This window comes from Callionymus lyra, chromosome 1 (assembly GCF_982586985.1).
Source record: "Callionymus lyra chromosome 1, fCalLyr1.hap1.1, whole genome shotgun sequence".
Lineage (NCBI taxonomy): Eukaryota > Metazoa > Chordata > Actinopteri > Syngnathiformes > Callionymidae > Callionymus > Callionymus lyra.
The window spans coordinates 12,625,931-12,650,139 of NC_141818.1; the positions used below are offsets into that span (position 1 = coordinate 12,625,931).

Consider the following 24,209-nt stretch of genomic DNA (forward strand, 5'->3'; position numbering starts at 1 on the left):
AGTACTTGAAATGTAATCAGATAAAACGCTACTTTATTTTATTTGAGATTGCAACGCTTTCATTTTCGTTATGACTCATTCTAGTAACGGACTGATGACACTTCATGAAGAAGAATTTTGACGTGCTCCGGTGTAAATGTTTATACTTTACATTCAGGGTTATTAATGCAAATACTTAATACTAAATTTACTATTAACAGAGACGATCAGGGGCTTATTTGAAATGTATTTAAATGTAGTTTAACAAGAATAAAACTGTAAATCAGTAATTTAAAAAGCTGATTAGGTGGAAAAGAACTTTAATCATTACCCATGTTTTTATTACCTTTGATCACATACCTTATTAAAAAGACTTGATCAAACTCATGTTCATTGCTGACTCTGTGCAACGACTCATCATGTCGGACAGCGTGAAGAAGTTCACCGTGGATTATAGTCCCATTAACGAAAGCAATGTTTTCAGCAGTGGTGACACAGTGAGGGGACAAGTCACATTAGAACTGAGTCAAGAATGTAACGTGAACTCACTCTGGGTCGAGATGAAAGGGGAAGCGACAGTGAAATGGACTGAAAATCACGGAGGCACAGAGGTGACGTACAGCGACGAGGAGAAATACTTTAGCATCAAGACGCAGCTCATTCAAGGGGGAAAAGGTAAGATGCCTTAAATCTACTCTACACTTCACAAGTCATTTTAATTTGCCCATAATATTGAATACTTTGTCTATATTCTGGACGATAGCAAATGATTCTTGATTGACGACACTTTCACGCAACAAGTGCAACTTAAAACAAATTTGAGACTGATTTTGTCGCAACAATGTGCAATTTAAAATGTTTTGAGAAGATTAAAGAGAAATGTATTAAGTTAACTCCGATATTAATCCAAATAAACAGACTAATTCTGAATCTTTTATTCATGTCTTAAATAGATAAGTGGCGGTTACAAAGGTTATGACCTTCAAATGAACATGTTATGTCAGGATAGATGGGTTTTTCATATGTTACGTCTTATTGTGTCAGAACTGACTGAACACAAAAACCCGAAATAAAAAAATCAAAGAAATTGTGGATTAAAACACACAAATATAAACTTAAAGATAAACTGAAAAAAATGTGTACAATTATGATTACAATCCTAGAAAGAGAAGAAACGGCTAGATAACCACCAGGCAGAGATATCAGAACAGTCAAGGAAGTTCAACTTTATCAGCATAGAAGCAAGAACAATCTTACACCACGGACTGGAAGTTAAACTGAGTGCAGATTTCGGGACAGGGGGTCATTGACCTGTCAAGGGAGAAACTAGTTGCCACAATCTTTTTATGGAGTCTTTTATGTACGCAGTAAATAACTTTAACTACAACCTAACCATTTCAGGTTACATTTTAGATATTTTGCCACAGTAGCGAATGTTATAGTGAAGATAGATGTGTGTTAGAGGAAGCTAAGCTTTTACTAAGAGGTTTTTGGAATTTTAAAATGTTCTGCTCTGTTTCAATATGTTTTCTTCCAAAAATCCTAAAAAACAAACCAACTTAATCACCACGTTTTACAAGTTGAAGATCAATTGTAAGAATTTCTTCACATTCAAGGGTCAAGCTGGTAAACAATCTGGTGCTGCTATGATTCGGGTTAAATAAGTAGCGTTAATTTTTTTTTTTTATTGTTTCAGGTTATAACATCCTGCGTGCAGGCGCCAACACCTTTCCGTTCACCTTCCAGATCCCTGCACAGTAAGTTTGATCCAAGATGTGCTTGATAACCAAACTTTAACTTGGACATTTTCCCATCATGCAGGGATCTGCCGCCGTCCTTCAAAGATGCTTCGGGGAAAATCGAATACACGTTGGAAGCAAATCTGAGCAGGTCGGTTAAAGTCGTCAGAGAAGCCAAGGCCGAGTTTACCGTGGTCCATAAAGCGAGTCTGAACAGTGACCCGATGATGATGGTGATAAATAACAATCATGACTTCGATTCAAAAGAACTGTCAATAATCAGGATGTATCTCTCTGTGTCAAGAACCAACAGCATGACACCACCAGTAACAAGATGAGGTTGTTTTCTTCAGGAACTGTCGGCATGGATGTGAAGCTGGAGCGCACCGGATACGTTCAAGGTAGCTCAAAGTCTATCCCTTATGGTAGAAATGAATGGCTCTTAGATAAGACAAGAATAAATTAGATACAAGTAGTTGAAATGAAATCAGATAAAACGGTACTTTCTTTTATTTGAGATTGCAACCCTTCCATTTTCGTTTTGACTCATTCAAGTAACGGACTGATGACACATCATGAAGCAGAATTTGTTGGCGCTCTGTAGGTGGCGCTCTCAGTTAAACAGGTAGAAACCCTGTTTTGAGAAAGATGATAGCACAGATAGTTCCATCTAGTGAATACAATCATACTGCTTCATCATCAATCCATCAGTATATTTCATATCTCCACATTTTTAAGATTTCCACCTGGGATGTGATTCCATGCAAGTGTGCGCCAACTTCGCCGTCATCTTCTTTGCAGGTGAAGACATATCGGTCGTGGCAGTTATTGACAACAGGTCTTCCCAGAAAATAAAGCTGGAGTATTGTTTGTACAAGAAGTACAGCTACATTGCCAAACAGTGGAAGCTACTTTCAACTAAAGACATTGTTAAGGAAATGGGCGAAGAAATTCCACCGAATTGTTATCAGACCGTCTTCAGGACAATCTCCATCCCTCCGACGACATGTCCATCTGTCCTGAACTGCAAAATCATCAAGGCAGAGTACCTCCTCAGAGTGAGTACCTCTTTTCTGGCTGTGTTCTAACACTTTTATTTCATGAGGATTTGTTGTTCTTCAGGTCAACCTGGATGTGAAAATTGCTTCAGACCCAGAGATTAAGTTTCCAGTCATCATCCTGCCAAAGGGTGTTGACATGCAAATGACCACTGCTCCTCCTTTTCCTGCCACTTCTCCTTCTCTTTTTTCTACTCCTTCTCCTTCTCTTTTTTCTACTCCTTCTCCTGCTCCTTCTTCTCCATTTTCTTCTCCTTCTCCTTTTCCTACTCCTTCTCCTTTTCCTGCTCCTTCTCCTTTTTCTACATCTTCTCCTTCTTCTCCCTTTTCTTCTTCTTCTCCTTTTTCCACTCCTTCTCCTTTTCCTGCTCCTTCTCCTTTTTCTACACCTTCTCCTTCTTCTCCCTTTTCTCCTCCTTCTCCTTTTTCCACTCCTTCTCCTTTTCCTGCTTTTCCTTCTCCTGGCCCTTCTGACCTTGGATTTAATCCATTGATGCCAACCGATTTGGGGGGTCCCGTCCTCCCCCCAGCACCTATGTTTGTCGTCCCCCCGTCTCCTGCAACGCCTTATCCAATGCACGACCCGTTCCCTTCCTCGAGTGATTACAACAACCAATTTTAGAGGCAATATATGCTAAAGGAGTATTTACAACACTGAGCTGTAAATATGACATGTTTAAATAAAACGTTTTCAATCGTGAATCATAAGGAAAGAAAACTAGTAATAGACAGACAGACAGATGGATGGATGTAGAATCGTATTTTTAATACAGGTACAGTTTAAGACTTCATATTTCTTTTAACTTGTAACTATCATTTATCTTGGTTTTAACTCTTTGTAATTGTTTTAAATTGAATAAAATATCAGAAAATGTTCGTCGATAAATGATAAAAATACAAAAAACATTTAGAATACCTTCATACTTTATATGCTTTAGTTTCGGCTCATGATTATTATACTTCTTCTTGTAACCTTCAGTCCAATCATCTGTATGTGTTACATATATTGCAGAATTGACAATAAACTACTTTTACCTTTACATTCTCTTGGAAGTTATTTAATTTATTTGATGACTTGCCTTTTTCATGAAGTCATTCCTACCAATTTTTTTTGCAAATTCGATGTCGGAGGCCTCTCAACAGGGAGTTACAAATCCTTCAAAATGTTCTTAAAAACAGATGGTTTGTTAAACATACTATAATCTTTATCTTTTTTTTTTTTCCTGAAATGTAATTTAAACCGTTAGTGCATTGATAGTTACTTCGGTCACAGCCAGATAATATCGTCGCTGCCTCACCCCTTGGGAGGGGAGGTCCAACTGGCTTGAGTTGACTGCCACATTTGATCTGTTCATTTTAAATGTTGTTTTCTTTTGCTACTGTAGTTGCCACAGGGTTGGTACCGAGCCTTAGACATGACTTGGTAAAAAGAAATTGATATAAATTCCTCGCTCAAATTAGTATTTCATGCACACATTTTCTTTTTTTTTACCATGTCAGGTCTGTATGAGCTTATATTTATGGACTCCGTAGGTTGTGAACAGTATCTTTATATAGGAAAACATTTTTTAAAATCTTGGATCCACCTTTAAACGCAAGTGAATATTCTATTTATTCAACAAAACCCAGAGCTACTCATGGATGATAATAATAAAATGAATGATTATTGCTATATTTATTATTGTTGTTATTATTATGATCTACTTTTTATTACTATAAGTATTCGTGGTAGAATTAGTTAAATGACAAAAACGTTGTGAAAAGCAGTGATAGTATCATGATAGTAATACTTGTAATAGGAATAGTCGGAGTAGATCTGTACAGAAAGGCGGCTATTTTTAAAACAAACATCAGAACTGTTGTGAGTTTTAATAAAAAGCAATATTTACTGAGGTGATATTAACACATAAACGTTAACTCGCATACTTTGATACACATTTATAGTAATGTGAGGTATAAGAAGAAGAAAAAACTTCAATTCTCGAGACCAGTTCAGACTTGACCCTCCCCCACACAGAATAACTGCTCATTCTTGTCATTCCTGAGTTAATGACTTTCACTCTAAAAAACACTTATATTTATAATAATACACTTTGCTATATTCTTTATTCATTCATGTTTCTAAAATGTAAAAAAAAAAAAACTTTTTGTAGATATGACGTATTGTTTTGATCGCGACAACTGCCCGCCCTCTTTTTTTTTACATCCCGAGCCTCCTATTGGTCCTTACCGGGTGATTGACAAGTGAGGGGTGTTGCCTGTTGAGTGTCCGCTAGTTTATTTTTTCCTCTCCTGCACAAACTCTTGCAACTTTCGCGGCACGATCATGTCGAGCACCGTCAACAGCCTCAAAGTCTCGTACCTTCCCGTGAACGAGGCGAACACGTTCCGGGTCGGCGACACGGTGAGCGGTCACGTGACCCTGGACGTGGCCAAAGTCTGCGAGGTCCAGTCTCTGTCCGTCAAGTTTAAAGCCAAGGCGGAGGTGCTGTGGACGGAGAGACACGGACAGACCACGGTGACCTACCACGCCAAGGACAAGTACTTCAGCAACAAGCACTACTTCGTGCGGGAGAAAGACGGCAAAGGTGAGGAAAGCGTATACCTGCGCCACACCTCGGATGTTACCACTGACATCCATTCAATTTCTCTAGAAATATAAATCACTTACTTACTTACGGATAAATCCTTTAAAGTTGTGTCTCAAATCGCATCCTTCTTAGTATACTATAACTTAGTGTGCATCAGGATAGTGTACTTACTAACTAGTGCGCAAATTGTCAACATATATAGTCAGACCCTGCTGCAGAAAAACATTTAAAGGTATTGGCTTCAGGCTGAACAATGGCTCTGGGACTACTCGCAAAGTACAGAGAAATAACTAAATAACTAACAAGTGACGGTTGATCCCAAAATCTAAAAAAAAACAACAACTAACAACCAACCACAAAGTTTAGTGATGTGTCCATTTATTAAACTAAAGCACCATAGAGCTTCACTTCTACCAAAGTGAACACTGGATTGAACAATCAAATAAGTTGTCATCCCATTGAACAAAATCATGTGATGTGTGATGTGTTTGACTACTTGATGAAGCCCAGATGCTGAAAATTATGTTTTTTTTTAAAGGGGAGCCAAATGACCATCATGACAATATAGGCTTTTCCTTGATTTTCTGGAACTCCTGTTGTGTTATCAGTTTTATCTTGATCTTTAAAGTATATACTTTATTGAGTATTGTTTTGATTGTTTAAGCGCTTTGTGACCCTGGTCTGGAAAAGCGCTTTACAAATAAAAATGACTAACTTACTTACTTACTTATTTAGTCATTCTACAGGAGCCTTGTTTTTAAAAGGTACAATAAAAACAATACTGAACTTTCACCAAGTCCAAGAAAGGTGTCTTGGTGAGTTCAAGTAAAGGCCTAATTTGAATGTTCACTCCAGGGTTCAGGTTGACTTCAGTTCTTGTGTTTTCAGTAGACATGGATGGCGCTGCTTCCTGCTCACTCTCCTTGTTACAATTTCTTGTCAGGGTATTACGGATGTCCATACTGAAAACCAAAACCAATGACTGACTCTATAAGCAACTGTAACCATTAATGTCAAATGATAACAATAACTGTAGTGGAACCTAATGACCACTTGGGTGCGCTGTTCTTGACATGGATGGATGTGTGTTGAGAGATTGAAGAAGAAAATAAACAAACATATTATGAATCCCGTGCTGTGTCTCAAATCGCATACTTGCGTAGTCAAAGTTAGTATTTTTAGTGCGTGAGTGCGTCTTAATTCTTAGTATGCGAAATGTAGTGCGCCATGCACACTAAATTGGCGTACTAAAACGCCCACAAAACTGAGTATGGTCAGATGGACACTTTCTACCCTAAACAGCCGCCATCTTAGTGACGTTGTAAACGGAAGTTACGTCGTATAGATATATGCATATATATTCATATACGTACAGGTGTATTTTCCGCAGCAGTAGAAGGATAAACACGTCTTCGGTGCTGATACCAGCTTAAATATCTCGCGAATATTTCGTTTCTCATATTTTTTCTTTATTTCTTCTTCCAAACTTGCAAAACGTGCTGCCAGCAGGTGGCAATAGCGTTCAAACAGCTGGTTGCAACCATCGTTAAATACAAGTAGAAGAAGAAGCTGTCGCGTCAATTCCAGTTTGTGCGTAGCAGCAGTGTTTGATTTGAGACATACTATCTGTTGAGAATTTGCGCACTAGTTAGTATGTACACTATCCTGATGCATACTAACATACTAAGTTTTTTTCAAAATATTTCTTCAACTATCTTTAAAAGATATTTTGAGGGATTAATATATAATCAGAAAGAGGGGAAAAAGTGAAAATGTAAATGAATAATAAATACAAAATGCATTTGTTGATTTATTGGAACCATTTATACATGATCATACTTTGACATTATGAGCCCCCCCTGCAATTATATTAGGTTTTGTATTATCTTTTTGTTTGCTTGTTGAGTGTCCCTTAACCCCTGTGTCGCCTCTGGGTCAAGGTGGACGTCCTCCACCACTGCATATGTAGAGATAACACAAGGGTTAAATAGATCATGGACCTCTATTGTATCATCAGTATGTTTCCGTTTAAATACTTACATTAGAAAATTTACTTAAGCCCCGCCCACTGAAACCTCTCTGCTGTGATTGGTCAAACATCAATGTTTGTAACTCGGCGCCATCGATCCCAGAAGTCTCTGCCTCCAAGGGACTCGTTGTATAAACAAAGCGGGGCCGTGATTACAGCTGACTGGAGGAGGAGTGAAGCCTATTATTATGTCGGCATGGGCTCTGCTCTCATAACCTCTCGTTCGCCCAGATTTCAGACGAAGGAGGACTTTATTAACTATTAACTTCAAAACATTGGTCGTGATGATCTTGGAGAAGAAGTTTAAGATCTAGGGTGAGAGGACAACCCTGAACACATCGAGGACAAGCAAGGATGATTTAGAATTGTCATTTTAAGTCCAAAACTTTGAGAGGAAACTGTTTTTTGCATTTAACGCGGACAGAGATTGTTTGTCGAAGTTTGGTCCTCTTTACACGTTTAAAAAAAAAAATCTCATTTCAGATGGAGATTTCCAAACACTACTGTCTCAACAAAATGGAGAAACATGTAAGTGACTTGCTGCGAAGAATATTTATTTTCTATTCTAATCATGGTTGTAACCTCAGCATCGTTTACACAATGACTCTGAACAATGACTCCGCATCGTCCAAACTAAAACACACCTTAAATATATCTTCTCAAAACGTTCTTTACTTAAATCAAATGTGTATTTTACAGACCCTAATGTCGTGGCTCCGGGGAGTCACGTCTACCCGTTCTCCTTCGTGATCCCTCCTGGGTAAGTTGTTTCCTCTTTCGTTCTCCAATCTGCGTCTGGAATGTTCGCTCTAAACCTAACGTCAATATTTGTTGTCAGTGTTGTTGACCGAACGTGTTGATGAATTGATTCAACTACTTCCTGATGACCTGGCATGTTGACCAGAGGTTAAAAAAAACCAACAACGCTTTGTCGTATTTTGCTCTGAAGGTGACGCCGTTTGAAATGAGTCGTGAACCAACACAACTTGACAAGAATGACGTTGAAAGTTTACTTCATTAACAACGATCCATAATACGCTTTACACTAGATCCTTGAAAGGTTTAGCTTGGGGGGCCAAAAGTGCCCTTTTTGCCTGTATTATTATGGCCCTCATACTGTCGGAGTGAATCTATAAAGCTAATTTCCCAATTTGTAATTTTAATTTAGCTTTAAATTGAATTGATTTTCCAATTTTACGCCCTTCTTGGATTATTTAGTCAAACAAGGGCTATTTAAAAAAAGTAGTAATAAAATATGTTCATTCTAATCATATTTCCGTGACCATATTTCACTGGGTTATTTAAAACTTCTGGAAAATAAGAAAGTCTTTAAATATGTTGATTTATATGGATGATTTTTTTAAATAAAATGCGGTAGATATTGTTTAATATAGTTTTTATTTTGAGCTTATTTATGTTTTTGTTTTTTTTAAATGTCCCTCATATAAACGAGTTCTATGGCCACTACTGTCCCACTTTATAACAAACCCCTCTAAGGAAACTAGTTGACCAGCTTTAAACTTAATAGTTTTGTTGGCACGTGGTTAAGTTTAACACTAAATATCCGAGTGACTACAGTTCTGACGACAACAAAGCGACAAAGGGTTCGAATTGTGCTTTTTTTTGTTTTGTTCCTGCTCCAGGAACATGCCTTCATCTTTCAAAGCCGACACGGGTAAAATCGTGTTTCTGTTGGAGGCCAAACTGTCCAGATCCATGAGAATCAGCAAGAAGGACACGGAGAAACTGAACTTCATCAGCGATTGGGACATGAGCCTTTGTCCACAAGTCCAGGTGAGTGTCGACTCATTCTTGTCATTCCACAGTTAATTGCGGGAGCGTTTATGTGTCCGTGGAAGCTCCTGCGTTTCATTGGCCGTTTTTCGAAAATGTTCAGGAGCCGCAGCATGAAGTTGTGGAGAAGAAGATGAAGCTTTTCAACAAAGGCACAGTTTCCATGGACGTGAATCTAGAGAAGACCGGCTTCGCCCCGGGTGAGATGATTCAAACCACACTTGATATTTTTGCTTTATTTATCCTCACTGACGAGAATAACTAAGATTGTTTATTCTCTTAAGTTACATTGTTGTTGTTGTTGTTACAGGTGAATGGTTGAAGGTCATGGTGTGCGTTCAGAACAACTCGTCTCGTCCCATCAAGCCCAAGTTCTGTATTTACACCAAACAGAGCTTCTTCGCTCGCGGGAAAAGGCGATGCCACACCCACGACCTGATCAAAGAGGTCGGGGAACCCGTCCCGCCGTCGTCCAAGCAGAACGTCACCAAGGTCATCGAAGTGCCCCACGACGCGCATCCGTCCATCCTCAACTGCCCCATCATCATAGTGGAGTATCGGCTGAGGGTGAGTCGACGGGTTTTCTTCGTGTCGGATGAAGCCTTTTTTTTTAGGATTTTGATGAAATGTTAGGAAAGTTAGTAATTAAGTTACTGTAAAAACATGACTTTAACATTCAATTATGTCTTCTTGACATTGATCCTTACAGTTAACAGTATATGACATTTATTTTAAATTGAAATAAAACTCAACTCTCCTTACTTGTTTCAAATGTTGAAGTCCTTCTCACCAAGATGCAGTAAGTCTCTCATCATGACCATGTTTTGAACTTATTACTTATTTCTCAGCGAACAAGAGGTTACGAGAGCATCTGAAGGAGATGTAAAAAAAACAAACACCATTATGACATATTAATAGCTGTAATCACGCCCCACTTTGTTTAAACAACGAGTCCCTTTGGAGGTGTAGACTTCCTGAATTGATGATGGGCGGTGACAAACCGTGATGTTTGACCAATCACAGCAGAGTGGGTGTGGTTATGTAATCATGCCCCACTTTGTTTATACAACGAGTCCCTTTGGAGGTGTAGACTTCCTGGATTGATGATGGGCGGTGACAAACCGTGATGTTTGTCCAATCACAGCAGAGTGGGTGTGTTCATTTAATCATGCCCCACTTTGTTTATACAACGAGTCTCTTTGGAGGTGTAGACTTCCTGGATTGATGATGGGCGGTGACAAACCTTGATGTTTGTCCAATCACAGCAGAGTGGGTGTGTTCATGTAATCATGCCCCACTTTGTTTATACAATGAGACTCTTTGGAGGTGTAGACTTCCTGGATTGATGATGGGCGGTGACAAACCGTGATGTTTGACCAATCACGGCAGAGTGGGTGTGGTTATGGTGAACAAGATTTCATCTACAGAAAAACCTTTTCAGTGGGCGGGGCTTCAGCACATTTTCTAATGTAAATATTTCAATGAAAAGAGAGTTTTGTACAAACAAAGATACTTTGCTCGTGGACAAAACAAAGTTTAATCATTGTGTTCGTGTCGGTCAAGGACACGCTCAGGTTGGCTTCGACAGTAACTTAAAACATCTGTTCACAGGTTTATCTGGACGTCAAATATGCCTCAGATCCAGAAATCAAATTTCCTATCGTCATCATGCCTGCGGCGGCAGCCGCCTCGGCTCCGCCCCCTCAGGCCGCGACGTTCGGATTCGAAGCCTTGGACCTCCAGAGCCGACCCGCCTACGCTCATCCACCGCCAGCGCCTCATCCTGCAGATCTTCCGCCTCCTTACGGAGCTTTTTCAATGTACCCCACGTTGACTGACTTTAAGTAAAATGACATTTCACTATCAATGTACTGTGGAAGTGACTGAACAACAAAGCCTTATCTTGTTTGTGAATGAACTCATTATTGTACTTTTAAAATATACGTTTGTTACTGGAATAAATAAACTACTTGATTTTTTTTAAGACGGCTACATGGAAATATATTTTACGACTATATACATCACAGCTGTGTGTCACACAAACGTGTTACTATACACACATGTGCATTACTATACACACATGTACATTACTATACACACATGTACATTACTATACACACATGTACAGTTAACAAGTGGTTAATTGTATCTCCTACTACACATTTTATCCAATTTGAACCCTTTTAACTTTTATCAATTCGGCTCGTAACCGAAATGCAGGCTATGTTCTAGCTTTCTTTTATCTCTTCTACTCTTTCTTCTATTCCTCTTTTTCTACCCCCCCCCCATTCATTTGAATGGGAAATCTCTTCAACTCATGTTTCAACTTCTCCCACTTTGACCTTCAGGTACATTCATCCACTCACACATAGAAACTTCATTCTAGTTACTACTACTTCTATTTATTCTACTAATTATACTTCTACTTTTACTACTAATTGTATTACTACTTATACTACTGCTTTTACTACTTCTACTTCAGAATCAGAATCAGAAATCCTTTATTTGTCCCGCGAGGGGAAATTCGGTTTAAACAACAGCAAGAGCAATATACCACAAATAAAACACCCAGAAATAAATATAATAAAATGAAAAAAACGAAAAAATAGAATACTACTTCTACTTCTACTACTAATTCTACAACTACTTCTACTACTTTTTCCTTATTTTTTCTTTCTTCTCAACCTTTTTCACTTTATGTCAATGTCACATCCTTTATGCCATCATTTTAATTGTTTCCACTAATTTATACTTTGAATACCATTATAGATAATAAAATAAAATAAAATGTTCTAGTTATTTTAAGCATTTCATTATAATACATATATATTATTAAATCAAGCTTTAAAAATGTTATAAAGCTATTATGATTTTGGTTGATATTTTGATGACTTTCAATGCAAATTTTCTGAAAAAATAAAAGATAAATAAAATGTATAAAAGCAATTGTTTAAATGCGTATGAAAAAAAAGGAGTTTTCTTTCCCTATGAAGTGCTTACATATACATGCAGTTTACGTCACAGTTTTTATATTTATTCAGAGATATTCACTTAAAATGTTTTTTTTTATATATTATTATCAATATTTATCAATATTTGTATTTGTTAATAATAAACCTTTTTTTCTTTTTGTCAAAAAGTTATTAGCAAATATTAATAAAACCATTGGGAAAATCAAACTTTGCTTCTGTCACACATTCCACGTAAAAATGTGTTTTTTTTTATTTATCATTGCTGACTTTGTGAAGTTTTTAATATTTGTTTTATCCACAATTATCGCATTGACTTGAAAAATCTTCACCATAATCTATTGGAAGTTTTATTTCAACTAATTTAATGTGATAAGAAGATGCCAGTGATCCATGAGATGAAGATTTAAAATGTATTGTCAAGACTACAACACGTGTAGACATTCTATTTGTTTTGTTTCTGCTAGATGCCCCTCCCAATTTGTTACGTAACACACGGAGTAATCCTCCTATTGAATGACTCTTGGCCACAGTACTGTACCTTTAACACATGTGTTACAAGTAGAACAGGTTTGACAGGATGAAGAGTTGATGAAGGCAGTGTCAGACTTCCTGACTTGCTCTCACCAGGCAGCTTGTTCTATTGCAGTCATGACCATCAACAGCTTCACCATCGAGTACGATGCCATCAAGGGCAAAAACTACTTCACCAATGGTGACATCATCAACGGACGCATCATTTTGGAACTTTCAAAGCAGGTGGAAGTTCAGTCGCTGATGTTCATCGCCTCAGGAAGAGCTGAGGTTGCCTGGACGGAACATCATGGACATCATGGACATCATGGACATCACGGACACTCTCACACTAGCCACTACGGGGCTAAAGAGGCGTACTACGAAGTCAAGCAGCATATTTTGAGAGAGACAGGACAGGCTGGTAAGACGTGAGAGCTTTGACTTGCTGAGTGTATTATTGTATGGTCTTCTAACTAATACTGACAGAATTATAGATTATTCAAATTCAATGATCAGTAGATGTTGAGATTGGACAAGAAAATTCAGAGATTTCCTGATGTTTCTTACCATATATTTGCTGATGACATCCAGCTCTACTGCTCTTTTGATCCAACTGAGCCCCAGAGGCTGAACAGCTTAGTCTATTGTTTGCTAGAAATCAAACAATGGCTGAGTGAAAACACTTTGCAGCTAAATGTTGACTAAACTGAAACTCTGGTTATTGCTCCTGATGTTAAGGTTCCAGGGTTGAGTCAGTACTTATGTTACTTAGGTCAGTCTGTCAAACTGAGCCTGAGAAACCTGGGTGTTGTATTTGATAAAGACATGTCTCTAGTTCAACACTGCAGAAAACTGACCAGAAACTGTTTCCTTCAACTGAAAATAGTTGTCACAACATGATCTGGAGCTTGTAATCCATGTGTTTATGTCTTCTCGTCTGGACTATTACAACAGTTTGTTTTCATGTCTAAACAAGCAGGAGCTGTCTGGCCTGCAGTTGATACAGAACTCTGCAGCGAGAATTCTGACCTTCTCTAGTAGAAGAACTCACATTTCTCCGATCCTTAAAACTCTTCATTGGCTGCCAGTTTCTTTCAGGATCAATTTTAAAATTCTGGTTTTTACTTTCAGATCTATTCATGGTCAGACTCCTCCTTCCATCAGTGATCTGATCCAGCCTTACACCCCAGCTCGGGCTCTGAGATCTGTGGATCAGAATCTACTGATGGTTCCTCGCACATGGTTCAGGACCAGAGGAAAGAAATCCTTCCAGGCTGTTGCTCCTAAGCTTTGGAACGATCTTCTTCTCCCTCTGTGTTTGATGATCTACTGACTCCTTCAAGACACATCTTAAGTCAATTTTATTCGTGCAGAATTTTCTTTGATTTTCTGAGACTCTTTTGTTTGTGTCGGTGTTTTAGCATATATTTTATTGAGTATTGTTTTGATTGAGCGCTTTGTGACCCTGGTCTGGAAAAGTACTCTACAAATATAAATGACTTACTCAATTACTTACAAAGAAACCACATATAATTGAATCCATTTACTAATCAAATTTTTTTTTATGGTAAGCTTGGTGTAACCCACTATTGTTGTTAAGCTAACATCACTGGTGGCCCTGTAGTTAGGATGCTTGTTAAACCAGCTCCTTGGCGGAGATATGCAGTTTTCAAGTTGAGCTAATTTCTAATTCTTTATTTTAGGTTCTAATGTCATTAACATGGGACGGAACGTCTTCCCTTTCACTTTCCAGGTTCCAAACAGGTAGTTAACTAGTTCCACTCTTTGTTTGTTTTTTGTCTTCTTGTTTTCACTCCTATCTATTCGCTTGACAGAAAAATGCCGTCGACATTTAAACACCAAACGGGTAAAGTCATTCATAAGGTGAAGGCAGAGCTCAAGCGGTCGATGAGAATGACAGAGAAGGCCAAACAACACTTTATCTTTGTGTCCAGACCAGACCTGGATATTCCTGGACTCATGGTAAGATGGGGGTACTACTTGTAAAATAAGGTATTTGATGTAACCAGCAATGCATTAACATTTCATTTCCAGGAGCCTCAATATAACTGCAAGGATAAAAAGCTCTCGCTCGGGTCTGGAAATGTAACAATGGATGTGCGCACTAAAAAGATGGGATACATGCCAGGTGAGATGAAGTATATCTCTATCTATAAAGTCACTTGAGCCAGGCTGGTCTAACGGGGGCTCCAGAGGTCCTACACAGGTCTTCATGGGGTCAAAATGACCGTCATAAACTGCTCTGTATCTGGACTAAGCCTGAGACATTTGGCTTTTTACTTCTGCAAAGGCCAAAAAGGAAGAAAAGTTAGTCATCGTAGTTATCGTAAATGGGCCCATTTTCCTCGCCTCATTCCAAGGAAGGTTCAAAGATAAATTTGATCTCTGTAAAATCTCTCCATATTAAGCAAGAGACCACTTAAAAAAGTTGCAAGTCATCAAACGTTTTGCTTTCTTTTAGCCCTGTCAGGTTAGGAATCTTAATTAAATTTACTTAAACAAAGAATATAAATCAGATTTGGTTTAAAGTCACTAATTTTACTTGCAAGTGAGAAAGAAGAACAACACAGAGTTTCTCGCTTGCCTGTCCAATTCTGTTAAGTCCTTCTAATGACTTTCAAAAGCCGTTTATTATCTCAACCCCAAAGGTTTCCACCAAACACAAACATGAATGAGTTATTATCGCTCAATGTCGGAGGTTATCAGTCATGTCTTTAAAGATCGTACCTGGCGGGAAGTCTCCTCTATATTTAATTTAAATTATTATTGTGGTTGTGTTCATTTCATAAACATACTTGATAGGACATTCCCATCACCCGATATCAGCTTCCATGTCTTTTTTTCTCGTGGTTTTGTGTGTCTCAGAGTAAGGTATCAGGTTTCAGGAAAACAAATGGCCTCAGAAAAGCCTAATGCAAATAAAATGGCCTTTGGAAAATCTTCGTCAGATAAAACGCCCTCAGGCTAAATATTGAATCCATCGGACAAACCAATAATGGGAAAAACAGCCTTTGAAATACTCTCTGAGACCTGAGGATTTCCTAAAATGTACATTCTACATATGTGATATTGTTGTTCCTCCATCATTGCTTTAACACGTGAAGTAGATAATATTGAGCTTCTAGACCTTCTTTCTTTAAGGTGAGAACATCGAGTTAATTGCTGAGATCAACAACAACTGCAGTCGCTCGGTGAAGCCCAAAATCGTCTTGTACGAGAAGAAGATCTTCCTTGCTCAAGGTCACAGGAAGCTTTACACCGTTGACATTATCAAGGAAAAGTTTGATGCCATTTCATCCAGTGGCAAACAAACCTTGAAGAAGGTGATCACTATTCCCAGAGAACTTCCTCTTTCCATCACCAACTGTTCCATCATCAAGCTGGAGTACTGGCTGAAGGTACGAGATCTGCGCCCCCATGACTGTCTTTTCAACAATAACCTATATCATTTTGCAGGTGTTTCTGGACATCAAGTACGCAGCAGATCCAGAGGTCAAGATTCCCATTGTTGTCATACCTGCTGTGGTTTTTAATCCTGGTGGATACCAAGCACCTCCTGGTGGATACCCAGCACCTCCTGGTGGATACCCAGCACCTCCTGGTGGATACCCAGCACCCCCTGGTGGATACCCAGCACCTCAGGGGGGATACCCAGCACCTCCTGGTGGATTCCCAGCACCTCCTGGTGGATACCCAGCACCTCCTGGTGGATACCCAGCACCTCCTGGTGGATACCCAGCACCTCAGGGGGGATACCCAGCACCTCCTGGTGGATACCCAGCACCCTCGGGTGGAAACCCAGCACAACCAGGTGGATACCCAGCACCTCCTGGTGTATTCCCAGCACCTCCTGGTGGATACCCAGCACCCTCAGGTGGAAACCCAGCACAACCGGGTGGATACCCAGCACCTCCTGGTGGTTTCCCAGCACCTTCTGGTGGATACCCAGCACCTCCTGGCGGATCCCCAGCACCTCCTAGAGGATACCCTGCACCTCCTAGTGGATCTCCAGCACCTCCGGGTGGATACCCAGCCCCTTCAGGTGGATACCCCGCTCCTCCGGTTGGAAACCCTAACCAGCCATATGTGTACCCAGGCCAATCAACCAAGACCAACCCCGGGGCTCCTCCTCCTGCCTATAGTGCGTCCAGCTTGTACCCCGCCATAGATAGCCTTGACATGAGGAAAGATAAATTTTAATCTACATTAGTGAAATGAAATGAATGAAACTGTTGGTGCAACAGCCTAATATTGTAACCCAAACCATTTCTATAACATCAGTATATTGTTTTGGAAGCAACAATTACGTTTGATTTTTGCTTGCAAAGGGTGGCAACTGTGTAAATAAGGTGTTTGGTGTACATTACATTTTGCTTATATAATCTTTTTTATTTCTGACGGAGGAAAATATAAAGACTTTTTCTGGTACCCCTCATTTCTCAGGTTCTCTTTACACCATTGGCATTTATGTCATTGTATTGAAAATTGTACAATTTGTATCTATTGTAGAGTCTTGACCCATTCGTGGTTTCTCAAATATGTTAATAAATGTTGTACCTGTCAAATCACCTTCACATTCTTAATCCTAACTACGACCTTAGAAATTATTTTACACTATGATCACGACATTTGTGCTTCCAGGATTACACAAAAGGGAGATCATGAGATAAGAAGCTACATCCAGATGACACAAGTCACTTAAGTAACTCTGTTGAGAAACAAGGTTGCGTGACATTGACAGTTGAACGTTTTCAGCTTGTTTTTGCAGTGACATGACGACCAATATCTATTTAGTAAGGGCAAAAATTGTCAGTTGATCGAACATTATAATAGCTCTTTTGAAAAGGAAGTTAATATTCTGAATAACCCATAGCCTTATTTGCCACTGTAGGCTTTAAAGATGAATGCCAATAATGTTTCTGTGAGATCAGAGTTTAAAATATGCACAACTAGACAAACTGGTTTTCGCCTGTGGACTTGTGAGCACCGTCACACTGCTTCACTCACTCTTACCTGGTGTCTGAACTAGAGCGTTCGCTCCTCCGAAAAAATGACCATCACCAACTTCAGCATCGAGTACGACGCTATCAACGACAAAAATACCTTTACTAACGGAGACACTATCAACGGAAGGATCATCTTGGAGGTTTCAAAGGAAACCAAAGTCCAGACGCTGACGTTCATTGCATCAGGGAAGTCTCAAGTCGTCTGGACGGAACATTACGGCCAGTACAACACCAGAGTGTACTGGGCTAATGAAAAATACTACGAAGTCAAACGTCATATCCTGAGAAGACAACAGGAAGATGCCGTCGTCGTTCCAAGACTGCATCTGTAAAATCGTACACAAGGTGAAGGCCGAGCTCAAACAGTCGATGAAGCTGAGCAAGGAAGCCAAAGCCCATTTTACATTTGTGTCCAAACCAGACCTGGATATTCCTGGACTCATGGTGAGAAGAGACTTAAGGACGATCATTTATTTAATGTTTGAAAGTATGTTTGTCACATCTAGGATCCTCAATATGGATGTAAAGACAAAACTGTCAGTTATTTTGGATCTGGAAGTTTAACGATGGACGTCTACACAGAAAAGATGGGATACATGCAGGGTGAGTAATATTTGAGTTTTTATGTGAGAGAGTTTTATAGAAGATGTGAGAGAGTTCAATAATAGATGTGAGAGAGTTTGATAGAAGATGTGAGAGAGTTTGATGGTAGATATGAGAGAGTTTGATAGAAGATGTGAGAGAGTTTGATAGAAGATGTGGGAGAGTTTGATAGTTGATGTGAGAGAGTTTGATAGAAGATGAGAGAGTTTGATAGAAGATGTGAGAGATTTTGATTGAAGATGTGAGAGATTTTGATTGAAGATGTGAGAGAGTTTGATAGTAGATGTGAGAGAGTTTGATAGAAGATGTGAGAGAGTTTGATAGAAGATGTGGGAGAGTTTGATAGTTGATGTGAGAGAGTTTGATAGAAGATGAGAGAGTTTGATAGAAGATGTGAGAGAGTTTGATAGAAGATGTGAGAGATTTTGATTGAAGATGTGAGAGAGTTTGATAGTAGATGTGAGAGATTTTGATAGAAGATGTGAGAGAGTTTGATAGAAGATGTGGGAGAGTTTGATAGTTGATGTGAGAGAGTTTGATAGAAGATGTGAGAGAGTTTGATAGAAGATGTGAGAGACGTTGATAGTAGATGTGAGAGAGTTTGATAGTAGATGTGAGAGAGTTTGCTAGTAGATGTGAGAGAGTTTGATAGTAGATGTGAGAAAGTTTGATGGAGGGTGTGAGAGAGTTTGATAGAAGGTGTGAGAGAGTTTGCTAGTAGATGTAAGTGTTTGATAGTAGATGTGAAAGAAAAACTGAATTTTGTCTGAACTCTTTATGCTCAAATGACACATCTTTTCCTCTGTGTAACAAAAGGGGAAGGTATCTGGGTCACCGCTGAGATCAGCAACAACTACAGCCGTTCAGTGACGCCCAAATTCCTGTTGTACAGGAAGAAGAGCTATTTCGCTCAGGGTCACAGAAGAGTTGAAAGCAAGGACATTTTCAAGGACAAGTTAAATTCTGTTCCATCATGCAGGAAAGAAACTGTAAAGAAAGTGATCACTGTCGACAGTGAACTTCCACCTTCCATCACCAACTGTTCCATCTTCAAGCTGGAGTACAGGCTGAAGGTACGGTAACTTGGGAAAACTAAAATTAAAATAACTTTATTTAATATTAAAGGAGCTTAAGTTTAAGTTGACACATTTGAGCCATTATTGTTGAAATATAACATCAAAGCAAATGTATTTATTTTCGCTCAATAGAAATCTTTCTTTTTTTAATTGTATTATTGTAGGTGTTTTTGGACATCAAGTATGCAAAAGATCCAAAAGTTAAGCTTCCCATTGTTGTGATGCCTCTGAAGTTGATGGATCCACCTAAGAATCGACCAAATTTGGATGCCTGTGGATCATATCAGCCATATGGAATCCAAAACCAACCAGTCTTGTACCCAGGTCCACCTGGAGGAAACGGCGAAGCTGTGGGTGGATACATACCCAATCCATTTGTTTGTCCAACTCCACCTTTTGTGAACCCGAGTCCTGCATATGCATGCCCGAGTCAACCATTGCTCAATGTCCGGCCACCAAAGCAAATTAACCATGACCAACAATGAGAGTCATTCTTCTGCCTGATGAACTGTATTAATACAACAAGATCACAAAAATTCAATGCCAATGATATTCATTCTATTTTTTTTATATTTGTGTTTCGCCTAATCTCGCTTAAAAAAAAAAAAAAAAGTTGGTTATGATTTAGCTTCAACAAAGCAGCAAAAGATTTGTCATTGTCACGATCCACTTCTGTTTTGGTTTATTTTGTACTTCCTGCTTTGCCATTTTCTTTTTCTTTGACAGTTGACGGGCGCGGTTTCTGACAGTGGTTGGCAGAGTCGCACAGCTGCTGTTGATCAATCAATCAGCCCTGACAGAATTAAGGGGCTGATCTCCAGCCAGCAGTTGTCAGCTCGTTTCCAGTCCCACCTGGTACATTTTTGACTCTACAACATTCTACCTGCTTGCTGTACCAACTTTGTTTCTCGGTCATTGTTGTTCCTGATTTTTTTCTAGTCAGCGTTTTTTGTTACTCCGTTTTTTGTGAGTGTTTGATTTGACTTTTATTCTTTCCCCCTCAGTGGATTGTGCGTCTTGCTGCCCTGTCAGTATCTACCCCCTTGTTTTTCTTGGACTGTTTTTTGAAAGAAAGGACTCTGGACTTGATTATTATTTTTGGAAAATACAGGTTTGGACTTTGTTGCCATCCTGTGGACATGCTGGTGTACTTGTGTTTATTAACTTGTTTGTTTGTTTTTTATAACTTTTCTCCTGTCTGCCATTTATTGTCTTCTGCTTGTGGGTCACTTTTTAATTCATGACAGTCATTGTGTTGAATAAAGTGCATCTGGATCGATTCCCAGTCTCATGTATACATTTTAAAAAGTATCCATTGTGTCCATTGTTTTATTTATCTGAGATTACAGATAATGGAATTTAATGTTTTTACATCATTGATCTTTGAGGCTTAAATAACACTTCTACTTTAAGGATTCATGTCCTTAGAATAAAGAGTTAAGCCACTAAGATCAATAATAAGTATGGGCTTCCAGGATTAAAATAAATCTCTCAGTATGGCGCTCTACAGTACATCTGTGGAGGAACAACTTGAGACATTGACAGTGAACATTTCCTAGCTTGTTCTTAGCCCTGACATAACATATAATTGAAGAAATTTTGTGATGGAAGTTAACATTCTGAATAAACCATTACCCTTTTTTAAGTGTTGTTTTTTTGTAAATGAATGCCAGTAATGATACTGTGACATCAGAGTTTAAAATATGCACAACTAGACAAACTGGTTTTCGCCTGTGGACTTGTGAGCACCGTCACACTGCTTCACTCACTCTTACCTGGTGTCTGAACTAGAGCGTTCGCTCCTCCGAAAAAATGACCATCACCAACTTCAGCATCGAGTACGACGCTATCAACGACAAAAATACCTTTACTAACGGAGACACTATCAACGGAAGGATCATCTTGGAGGTTTCAAAGGAAACCAAAGTCCAGACGCTGACGTTCATTGCATCAGGGAAGTCTCAAGTCGTCTGGACGGAACATTACGGCCAGTACAACACCAGAGTGTACTGGGCTAATGAAAAATACTACGAAGTCAAACGTCATATCCTGAGAAGACAACAGGAGGATGGTGAGAGCAAAAGTTGCATTTAAGTTTTTGACTTCTTGTATATCAAAATAATGTCTACTTAGGTTGTGACGTTCTTGCCAAAGGACGACATGAGTTTCCCTTTTCCTTCCATATTCCAGAAAAGTAGGTGATTGTTGCTTGCACTTTCTTTTCGTGCCCTGCCCTGTCGGCTAATCATTTGTCGTGTGGCGGACAGAAAGATGCCGTCGTCGTTCCAAGACTGCATCTGTAAAATCGTACACAAGGTGAAGGCCGAGCTCAAACAGTCGATGAAGCTGAGCAAGGAAGCCAAAGCCCATTTTACATTTGTGTCCAAACCAGACCTGGATATTCCTGGACTCATGGTGAGAAGAGACTTAAGGACGATCATTTATTTAATGTTTGAAAGTATGTTTGTCACATCTAGGATCCTCAATATGGATGTAAAGACAAAACTGTCAGTTATTTTGGATCTGGAAGTTTAACGATGGACGTCTACACAGAAAAGATGGGATACATGCAGGGTGAGTAATATTTGAGTTTTTATGTGAGAGAGTTTTATAGAAGATGTGAGAGAGTTCGATAATAGATGTGAGAGAGTTTGATAGAAGATGTGAGAGAGTTTGATGGTAGATATGAGAGAGTTTGATAGAAGATGTGAGAGAGTTTGATAGAAGATGTGGGAGAGTTTGATAGTTGATGTGAGAGAGTTTGATAGAAGATGAGAGAGAGTTTGATAGTAGATGTGAGAGAGTTTGATAGAAGATGTGAGAGAGTTTGATTGAAGATGTGAGAGAGTTTGATAGTAGATGTGAGAGAGTTTGATAGTAGATGTGAGAGAGTTTGCTAGTAGATGTGAGAGAGTTTGATAGTAGATGTGAAAGAAAAACTGAATTTTGTCTGAACTCTTTATGCTCAAATGACACATCTTTTCCTCTGTGTAACAAAAGGGGAAGGTATCTGGGTCACCGCTGAGATCAGCAACAACTGCAGCCGTTCAGTGACGCCCAAATTCCTGTTGTACAGGAAGAAGAGCTATTTCGCTCAGGGTCACAGAAGAGTTGAAACCAAGGACATTTTCAAGGACAAGTTAAATTCTGTTCCATCATGCAGGAAAGAAACTGTAAAGAAAGTGATCACTGTCGACAGTGAACTTCCACCTTCCATCACCAACTGTTCCATCTTCAAGCTGGAGTACAGGCTGAAGGTACGGTAACTTGGGAAAACTAAATTTAAAATAACTTTGTTTAATATTAAAGGAGCTTAAGTTTAAGTTGACACATTTGAGCCATTATTGTTGAAATATAACATCAAAGCAAATGTATTTATTTTCGCTCAATAGAAATCTTTCTTTTTTTAATTGTATTATTGTAGGTGTTTTTGGACATCAAGTATGCAAAAGATCCAAAAGTTAAGCTTCCCATTGTTGTGATGCCTCTGAAGTTGATGGATCCACCTAAGAATCGACCAAATTTGGATGCCTGTGGATCATATCAGCCATATGGAATCCAAAACCAACCAGTCTTGTACCCAGGTCCACCTGGAGGAAACGGCGAAGCTGTGGGTGGATACATACCCAATCCATTTGTTTGTCCAACTCCACCTTTTGTGAACCCGAGTCCTGCATATGCATGCCCGAGTCAACCATTGCTCAATGTCCGGCCACCAAAGCAAATTAACCATGACCAACAATGAGAGTCATTCTTCTGCCTGATGAACTGTATTAATACAACAAGATCACAAATATTCAATGCCAATGATATTCATTCTATTTTTTTTATATTTGTGTTTCGCCTAATCTCGCTTAAAAAAAAAAAAAAAAGTTGGTTATGATTTAGCTTCAACAAAGCAGCAAAAGATTTGTCATTGTCACGATCCACTTCTGTTTTGGTTTATTTTGTACTTCCTGCTTTGCCATTTTCTTTTTCTTTGACAGTTGACGGGCGCGGTTTCTGACAGTGGTTGGCAGAGTCGCACAGCTGCTGTTGATCAATCAATCAGCCCTGACAGAATTAAGGGGCTGATCTCCAGCCAGCAGTTGTCAGCTCGTTTCCAGTCCCACCTGGTACATTTTTGACTCTACAACATTCTACCTGCTTGCTGTTCCAACTTTGTTTCTCTGTTGTTGTTCCTGATTTTTTTTTCTAGTCAGTGTTTCTTGTTACTCCGTTTTTTGTGAGTGTTTGATTTGACTTTTATTCTTTCCCCCTCAGTGGATTGTGCGTCTTGCTGCCCTGTCAGTATCTACCCCCTTGTTTTTCTTGGACTGTTTTTTGAAAGAAAGGACTCTGGACTTGATTATTATTTTTGGAAAATACAGGTTTGGACTTTGTTGCCATCCTGTGGACATGCTGGTGTACTTGTGTTTATTAACTTGTTTGTTTGTTTTTTATAACTTTTCTCCTGTCTGCCATTTATTGTCTTCTGCTTGTGGGTCACTTTTTAATTCATGACAGTCATTGTGTTGAATAAAGTGCATCTGGATCGATTCCCAGTCTCATGTATACATTTTAAAAAGTATCCATTGTGTCCATTGTTTTATTTATCTGAGATTACAGATAATGGAATTTAATGTTTTTACATCATTGATCTTTGAGGCTTAAATAACACTTCTACTTTAAGGATTCATGTCCTTAGAATAAAGAGTTAAGCCACTAAGATCAATAATAAGTATGGGCTTCCAGGATTAAAATAAATCTCTCAGTATGGCGCTCTACAGTACATCTGTGGAGGAACAACTTGAGACATTGACAGTGAACATTTCCTAGCTTGTTCTTA

The 24,209-nt window shown here is 39.0% G+C and overlaps 4 protein-coding genes and 1 pseudogene across 6 annotated transcripts; all 5 read left to right on the forward strand.

The window, feature by feature from the left end:
- Positions 1-398: 398 nt before the first annotated feature.
- LOC148088089 (arrestin domain-containing protein 3-like) lies at positions 399-3,398 on the forward strand. The gene is made up of 6 exons (XM_087779200.1): positions 399-654; positions 1,676-1,736; positions 1,801-1,951; positions 2,023-2,119; positions 2,520-2,776; positions 2,841-3,398. The coding sequence occupies exons 1-6, from the start codon at positions 399-401 to the stop codon at positions 3,396-3,398; spliced, it is 1,380 nt and encodes a 459-aa protein (XP_087635326.1).
- A 1,514-nt stretch (positions 3,399-4,912) lies between these two features.
- LOC148088090 (arrestin domain-containing protein 3-like) lies at positions 4,913-11,182 on the forward strand. Its single transcript, XM_087794330.1, has 7 exons — positions 4,913-5,364; positions 7,880-7,924; positions 8,096-8,156; positions 9,040-9,190; positions 9,294-9,390; positions 9,501-9,757; positions 10,802-11,182. Exons 1-7 carry the CDS (start codon positions 5,103-5,105, stop codon positions 11,036-11,038), a joined length of 1,110 nt encoding a protein of 369 aa, XP_087650456.1. The 5' UTR covers positions 4,913-5,102; the 3' UTR covers positions 11,039-11,182.
- A 1,574-nt stretch (positions 11,183-12,756) lies between these two features.
- Positions 12,757-17,261, forward strand: LOC148088091 (arrestin domain-containing protein 3-like). The gene is made up of 6 exons (XM_087794343.1): positions 12,757-13,096; positions 14,379-14,439; positions 14,511-14,658; positions 14,731-14,824; positions 15,838-16,094; positions 16,153-17,261. The coding sequence occupies exons 1-6, from the start codon at positions 12,811-12,813 to the stop codon at positions 16,894-16,896; spliced, it is 1,590 nt and encodes a 529-aa protein (XP_087650469.1). The 5' UTR covers positions 12,757-12,810; the 3' UTR covers positions 16,897-17,261.
- Positions 17,262-17,378: 117 nt separating this feature from the next.
- LOC148088092 (arrestin domain-containing protein 3-like) lies at positions 17,379-20,661 on the forward strand (annotated as a pseudogene). Its single transcript, XR_015711474.1, has 4 exons — positions 17,379-18,146; positions 18,209-18,305; positions 19,122-19,378; positions 19,546-20,661. The product of XR_015711474.1 is annotated as an arrestin domain-containing protein 3-like (transcript).
- A 490-nt stretch (positions 20,662-21,151) lies between these two features.
- Positions 21,152-23,920, forward strand: LOC148088093 (arrestin domain-containing protein 3-like). Of its 2 annotated transcripts, XR_015712974.1 has the most exons (7): positions 21,152-21,452; positions 21,515-21,575; positions 21,649-21,796; positions 21,859-21,955; positions 22,382-22,638; positions 22,806-23,496; positions 23,645-23,920. XR_015712974.1 is itself a non-coding variant. In XM_087802189.1 (6 exons), exons 1-6 carry the CDS (start codon positions 21,194-21,196, stop codon positions 23,124-23,126), a joined length of 1,143 nt encoding a protein of 380 aa, XP_087658315.1. In that variant the 5' UTR covers positions 21,152-21,193; the 3' UTR covers positions 23,127-23,920. The 2 variants fall into 2 exon arrangements, 1 of the variants encoding a protein (XP_087658315.1); XM_087802189.1 differs by having other exon boundaries at positions 22,806-23,920.
- The last annotated feature ends 289 nt before the right edge of the window (positions 23,921-24,209 follow it).